Source organism: Ictalurus punctatus, chromosome 20 (assembly GCF_001660625.3).
Source record: "Ictalurus punctatus breed USDA103 chromosome 20, Coco_2.0, whole genome shotgun sequence".
Lineage (NCBI taxonomy): Eukaryota > Metazoa > Chordata > Actinopteri > Siluriformes > Ictaluridae > Ictalurus > Ictalurus punctatus.
The window spans coordinates 15992739-15999706 of record NC_030435.2 but is presented as its reverse complement, the minus strand read 5'-3'; the positions used below and the strand labels follow the sequence as shown (position 1 = coordinate 15999706).

The 6968-nt window shown below is 45.9% G+C and overlaps 1 protein-coding gene across 1 annotated transcript; it reads right to left on the bottom strand.

The window, feature by feature from the left end:
* Window positions 1-1197: 1197 nt before the first annotated feature.
* LOC108261550 (uncharacterized) lies at window positions 1198-5815 on the bottom strand. The gene is made up of 4 exons (XM_053673849.1): window positions 5522-5815; window positions 4177-4716; window positions 2204-3936; window positions 1198-2074 (listed from the first exon to the last, which is right to left on the bottom strand). The coding sequence occupies exons 2-4, from the start codon at window positions 4474-4476 to the stop codon at window positions 2032-2034; spliced, it is 2076 nt and encodes a 691-aa protein (XP_053529824.1). The 5' UTR covers window positions 4477-4716; window positions 5522-5815; the 3' UTR covers window positions 1198-2031.
* Window positions 5816-6968: the final 1153 nt, after the last annotated feature.

Sequence of the window (6968 nt, the reverse complement as noted above, 5' to 3'; positions counted from 1 at the left end):
CATTTTTGCCTTAGTTACTGAGACTATCAAAATTCATCTCATGTTTGTTTATGACCTTCAGTTCAGTTTGTGGGTTTTGCACGTTTGGTTTTGCAGTAGTCTGGCTTTTTTTATCTTGACTTTCTGCTTACATTTCTTGAATTTCTGCTTGGAGTTCATATTTTGCATTTGTTCTGTATTACTTCCACTTTATGTTGTCTTGCAGGCATCTCTATATCTTGTCTGTTTCATGAAAATATTTTGTGCTACTTATTTTAAATGTTTAATTATAAGTTAATTTCTTTTTATATTTCTTCTTTGTTTACCTACTATTACAATTGTATTTTCAATTGCAATCTATCCCCAACCTAATCTTCCACACATTAAAATATACAATGATGGTCACCTTTTGTATAATTATTACTAATTGTGTATTTATATACATTTAGATATAACTTTAGACTATAAAGACATTACTGACATAACTGTGACTTTAAGAATTTTGTTCTGTAACAGTTTCAGAAAAGCTTAAAAAGCCATATTTGATATAGCCTGGGTATCTGCAATCAGCTGAAGCACAGGTTTTATTTGCTCAGTACAAATGGAAAAACAGTGCTATTTTTTGTGCAGCAAGCTATTAACACCATGCAGCACTGAGGTGTGAAGGGATGTGGTTAGTTTAAAACATTTGGACTGAGCAGTGCATTTACCTACTGCATATAGCTATTACTAACTAGTCTGTCGTCTTTGACAAAAAGTGACAAAAATAAAATATATTATGCAAACATTATTCAAACATAGAAATAGGTAACGAACACACACATACACGCACAGTTATTGCTGAACAGTCAAGTGCACCATATGCTAATTTTAATTGTCTACTGGGTCAAACTGAGGTACAAGCTACAGTAAACAATAAGGCCACAGTAAAAAAACACACACACACACACACACACACACACACACACACCCGCCACAAGAAATGACTGCCCACTCTGCAATGACGTCATTTTTGCCACAAGCTCCCTCGTGCTATTGCGGACGCATTGAATATAAACCAGGCTTAATACTGTCTAGAATTAGCGTTTGTGTAGGGTGTCACAAATTTTTGAACATTTTCAAAGGGTGCCGTGATTGAAAAAAGGTTGGGAAACACCGTACTATGGTACAAATGACTATGTTATAGAAATGGAATCCCAAAGCAATCAGGGACACAAAAAATTCTGATCATTTTATTGAAACATCTGACTAAAAATTGCCTTTCTAAGATTTGTTTCTGTAGTACCAGTACATTATTATTTAGAACAGAAACCTGTATACTTCCTCTGAAAATTTCCAAATGATGCCAAGTATAAAAGTGTTTCCCTCTAAAGTAATGTAAAGTTCAATTCAAGTTCAAACCAGTTCAATGAACCCAAGGTTGTCAACTTCAGTCCTTTGTATCATTCTACAACCTACTTGTACATCAGCATAACTTTGATGTCATACATTTTGCATCCTAGCTTTGACCTTTGATCTTTGATTATATGCTATCCAATTTATTTGTGTTCTTTTTGTTGTAGATTGAAAAAAAATCATAGGGCACAGCATGGCAAATGATACCAAACTGAGCTAGAAATTGATGAGTGATGGAAATGTGTTTGTGAAGCAAAAAGCCAGTGATAAGTGCTGATACTGTAGGTTATCTCATTCACCATATAATATGTGTAAAGTCTGATATGCTCATTACTTTTTAATCAAGAAATAATCTTATTATAATTGAATCAATGGTTGTATATTATGAATTATCATAAGATCTGAAAAATAATATTATAGATTTTAAAGCTTAATAACTTAAAATCTTTGCTTTGTGGATGCTTTGGGGTTGTGTTCAGGCCACCTCTGCTTCATGTTAATTAATTTTCTAATTTAATTTTCTCCTTGTGTCACAAATCGTGACGGGGCAGAGATAAGGCGGATGCAAGCGCAGGATGAACAGTGTTTATTTAGAAGACAGACAGGCAGACAAATCCAAAACGTGATCCAAGACGTAATTCATAAACAGGCAAGAGGTCAGGCGATTGGCAAACAGGTATACACGGGGCTAGGCAGGAATCTAGGTCGATAACCAAAACAAGAAACAAACTATGACGATTAACTGGAAGCGGATATCCAGCACTGACTATGACTATGACTATGACTATGACTAACGCCAAACATACACTTCGTATTACTTACTACTTACTTAATCTTCCGCGTTGTGTGCTGGGAAGCGCGCGGTATATATGCGGACATGATTACCCTCGCAACTGCTAACAGCTGAGGGTAATCCGGACACACGTGACTTCCCAGCCAATGACGGAACAGGGAGGAGACATGACAGACATAAACAAAACCCACGTGTTCCGATGTCCCTACGGTCAACAGCCGAAAAGCAGGTGCTCGCGCATTCGCGCTTCGAGCACGCTGCTTCAAGGGGGAATCGTGACAGAACCCCCCCCTAAAGGCACTCCTCCCGGAGTGCCATGAGTCATCCCATTTAATTGGCGGACCCGGCCCCCTGGACTGAATGTCCCAGGCAGAGCCAGGAAACTGCACGGTGTTCTTGGCGGCGTAGGGAAGCGGAGCGACATCCACAGCCGGGCAGGCAGGCTGAGCAAAGTCCTCGGCGGAGCATGAAGGCAGAGCGACGTCCACAGCCGGGCAGGCGGGCTGAGCGAAATCCTCAGCGGAGCATGAAAGCTGAGCGACGACCTCAGCTGGACAGGGAGGCTGAGCGATGTCCACAGCTGAACAGGGAGGCTGAGCGGCGTCCTCAGCTGAACAGGCGGGCTGTGGCGTGAGCAGAGCTTGGCTGCGCGTGTCAGCAGCCTGTGGCGTGAGCAGAGCTTGGCTGCGCGTGTCAGCAGCCTGTGGCGTGAGCAGAGCTTGGCTGCGCGTGTCAGCAGCCTGTGGCGTGAGCAGGGCTTGGCTGCGCGTGTCAGCAGCCTGTGGCGTGAGCAGGGCCTGGCTGTGCGTGTCAGCAGCCTTGAACGGGAGCTCAGGGACTGGAGGCTGGACCTGGAGCTCAGGGACTGGAGGCTGGACCTGGAGCTCAGGGACTGGAGGCTGGACCTGGAGCTCAGGGACTGGAGGCTGGACCTGGAGCTCAGGGACTGGAGGCTGGACCTGGAGCTCAGGGACTGGAGGCTGGACCTGGAGCTCAGGGACTGGAGGCTGGACCTGGAGCTCAGGGACTGGAGGCTGGACCTGGAGCTCAGGGACTGGAGGCTGGACCTGGAGCTCAGGGACTGGAGGCTGGACCTGGAGCTCAGGGACTGGAGGCTGGACCTGGAGCTCAGGGACTGGAGGCTGGACCTGGAGCTCAGGGACTGGAGGCTGGACCTGGAGCTCAGGGACTGGAGGCTGGACCTGGAGCTCAGGGACTGGAGGCTGGACCTGGAGCTCAGGGACTGGAGGCTGGACCTGGAGCTCAGGGACTGGAGGCTGGACCTGGAGCTCAGGGACTGGAGGCTGGACCTGGAGCTCAGGGACTGGAGGCTGGACCTGGAGCTCAGGGACTGGAGGCTGGACCTGGCGCTCAGGGACTGGAGGCTGGACCTGGCGCTCAGGGACTGGAGGCTTGACCTGGCGCTCAGGGACTGGAGGCTTGACCTGGCGCTCAGGGACGTGAGACTTGACCTGGCGCTCAGGGACGTGAGACTTGACCTGGCGCTCAGGGACGTGAGACTTGACCTGGCGCTCAGGGACGTGAGACTTGACCTGGCGCTCAGGGACGTGAGACTTGACCTGGCGCTCAGGGACGTGAGACTTGACCTGGCGCTCAGGGACGTGAGACTTGACCTGGCGCTCAGGGACGTGAGACTTGACCTGGCGCTCAGGGACGTGAGACTTGACCTGGCGCTCAGGGACGTGAGACTTGACCTGGCGCTCAGGGACGTGAGACTTGACCTGGCGCTCAGGGACGTGAGACTTGACCTGGATCTCAGGGACGTGAGACTTGACTTGGATCTCAGGGACGTGAGACTTGACTTGGATCTCAGGGACGTGAGACTTGACTTGGATCTCAGGGACGTGAGACTTGACTTGGATCTCAGGGACGTGAGACTTGACTGGGACTTGGACATCAGGGACGTGAGACTTGACTGGGACTTGGACATCAGGGACGTGAGACTTGACTGGGACTTGGACATCAGGGACGTGAGACTTGACTGGGACTTGGACATCAGGGACGTGAGACTTGACTGGGACTTGGACTTTCCTGACTGGAGGCTTGGCTTGGATCTCAGGGTTGAGCTCTGTATGACATTGCCTGTAGTAGTGGGTAAACGGCAGGGCAGGTTCGCCTTCCAGACTTACACCCCTGAGAAGTTGTTCTAGCTCCTCCTTCGCCTCCGGACTCCCGAATCGCAATATGAATTCCCCCACAAACTGTTCTACACCATCCAGGTTCCTACAGTGCTTCTCCAGTTTGAGCTGAACCCATTGACGGGCCGGTCCAAAGAACCGGGACCACATAAATCGGAGCCATTGCTTCTCCTCTGGCTTCGGGTCTAGTCTAACAGACTGGCGAAGTAGTATTGACAGTCTACCAGGAAATACTCTGGGGCACCGAAAAATCCGTCAAATGGGTCCGGAAGCTCCATAAATGTCTATTGTGGGAAGTGGACGGAGTCCATAGCGGGGACGGTTGGCGTCGACTTCCGGGTTCCGCGTCTCCTCCGTTCTCCTGCTGCATCCATGTTTCGGCGGAAGATTCTGTCACAAATCGTGACGGAGCAGAGATAAGGCGGATGCAAGCGCAGGATGAACAGTGTTTATTTAGAAGACAGACAGGCAGACAAATCCAAAACGTGATCCAAGACGTAATTCATAAACAGGCAAGAGGTCAGGCGATTGGCAAACAGGTATACACGGGACTAGGCAGGAATCTAGGTCGATAACCAAAACAAGAAACAAACTATGACGATTAACTGGAAGCGGATATCCAGCACGAACTGACTATGACTATGACTATGACTATGACTATGACTATGACTATGACTATGACTATGACTATGACTATGACTATGACTATGACTATGACTATCGCCAAACATACACTTCGTATTACTTACTACTTACTTAATCTTCCGCGTTGTGTGCTGGGAAGCGCGCGGTATATATGCGGACATGATTACCCTCGCAACTGCTAACAGCTGAGGGTAATCCGGACACACGTGACTTCCCAGCCAATGACGGAACAGGGAGGAGACATGACAGACATAAACAAAACCCACGTGTCCCGATGTCCCTACGGTCAACAGCTGAAAAGCAGGTGCTCGCGCATTCGCGCTTCGAGCACGCTGCTTCAAGGGGGAATCGTGACACCTTGCATACATTCCACACTAGTTTAGGATGTAACTACTGATTAATCAATAAAAATATTTAGAAATGTACTAATGTTTGCTGATATGATTTATTACAACACTTCCCCCTCTGTTTTAAGTTAAAAAAAAAAAAAAAAAAGACCTTGATTGCAAATATTGTACCTTTTAAAGGAACTGTTGCTGTGATAACTTACCTGAGGTGGTATGATTGGTCCTGTGAGGATGCACGCTGACAGAGAAGCGTTCCCATTGGCTGCAGCCCGTAGATATTATGGCCAACCATGACTTGTTGGACTTCTAGTGCCAACAAACTGGGCAAGCTGATGAGGAAGGCCAGCTGTGTGGTGGGGATGGAGCTGGACAGTGTGGAGACAGTAACTAAGAAGAGGATGAGAGGGAAGCTGAAAGCTATCATGGACAGTCCTTCTCATCCCCTCTAAGCTAAGTTGAGGTGGCTTAGGAACATGTTCAGCCACAGATTCAGCAAGCCACGTGCCTTAAGACATCTGGGGAGTACAACCAGAAAGGAAAAGAAAAGGAAGGAAAAAATACAATGCATTTCCAGAAGGTGATAATCACATTAAATTAAATTTATTGTTTACAATACCTTGATTAATAACTAATTAGAATACCTCTTTTCAACTCTCCTTTGTTCTTTGCTTGATTTTCTGATCCTCAAGGTTCAGTCCTTATATGGGTATTTCTCACCAGTTCCTGCACGGCGTTGACACTTTTTAGCTTAAGGCAGGGACAGTTTAAATTCAGGATTCTCCTTGGAGATCATCCAATATTCAGCAGAATGTGAGCAGCATCCGACTCAGGGTAAGAGAAAGGGAAAAGACAAAGGAAAGAAAAAAAAAGGGGAAGAGGGGAAAAAACAACCAAGAGAACTTTATTTCAATCACAAAATTTCCTGAAGAGCAAAAAAACTCCAGTTTTAAGAAGCTTTTCCTTTTTTCCCTCCGTTGCATCCGTGTTAGGATACACCCACTATCATATGACTCGATAACGTTCAGTCCACACTTCTATTTCTAAATCTGTCTCTTATTTCCGATATCCAACTTTTAGATAAGCCCTTTCTAATCTATCTCCTTTTTTCTTTTTCTTTTTGACAGCGCAACAGGAGCAGCTTCACAGCTGGTCCCCTCGCAGAGAAGCTCTCTGCCGGAAAAAAAATCTCCCGTCTCCATGATGCAACCATTTTTGATGCAATCCATTTTTTTCTTTATTTTTTTTCTTTTCTTTTTTACAGATATTTACAGGATTTTGCTGAGTTTTTGTGACTGTTGCGGCTATAAATGCTTGATTTTTCTGTCGCTTTTTTTTTCTCCAAAATTTGTGATGCAGTTTGCAGAGTTTTTTGTGGGAAACTACTTGAATTAGTGAACTTGCAATTGCAAAAAAAAATGTTTTGCGTTGTCTTTTGCAATGATATTTGTTGGTAAATGAGATTTTTAGCTGCACTCATGTCCTACGCATGTGAATCGAAGAGACCTTCGGATGAATGTGATGGTCACATTGTGATGATGTCACATGACATCATGTGACGCGTCTTGACCGAAATCTGTGGAAAATCTGAGGCAATTTAGAAAATTTGCAAGCTTCTCCGAATAACCAAAATATTATTGCACACATTTCCAT

Excerpts from the sequence above, each read along its gene's own strand:
- LOC108261550 (XM_053673849.1), bottom strand. The coding sequence starts at position 4,476 with ATGTGGTCCCGGTTCTTTGGACCGGCCCGTCAATGGGTTCAGCTCAAA. Across the intron at positions 3,937-4,176 it reads CTCACGTCCCTGATGTCCAA|GTCAAGTCTCACGTCCCTGA; the intron begins GTCCCAGTCAAG and ends CCTGAGATCCAG. Across the intron at positions 2,075-2,203 it reads CACACAACGCGGAAGATTAA|ATTCCTGCCTAGCCCCGTGT; the intron begins GTAAGTAGTAAG and ends TTATCGACCTAG.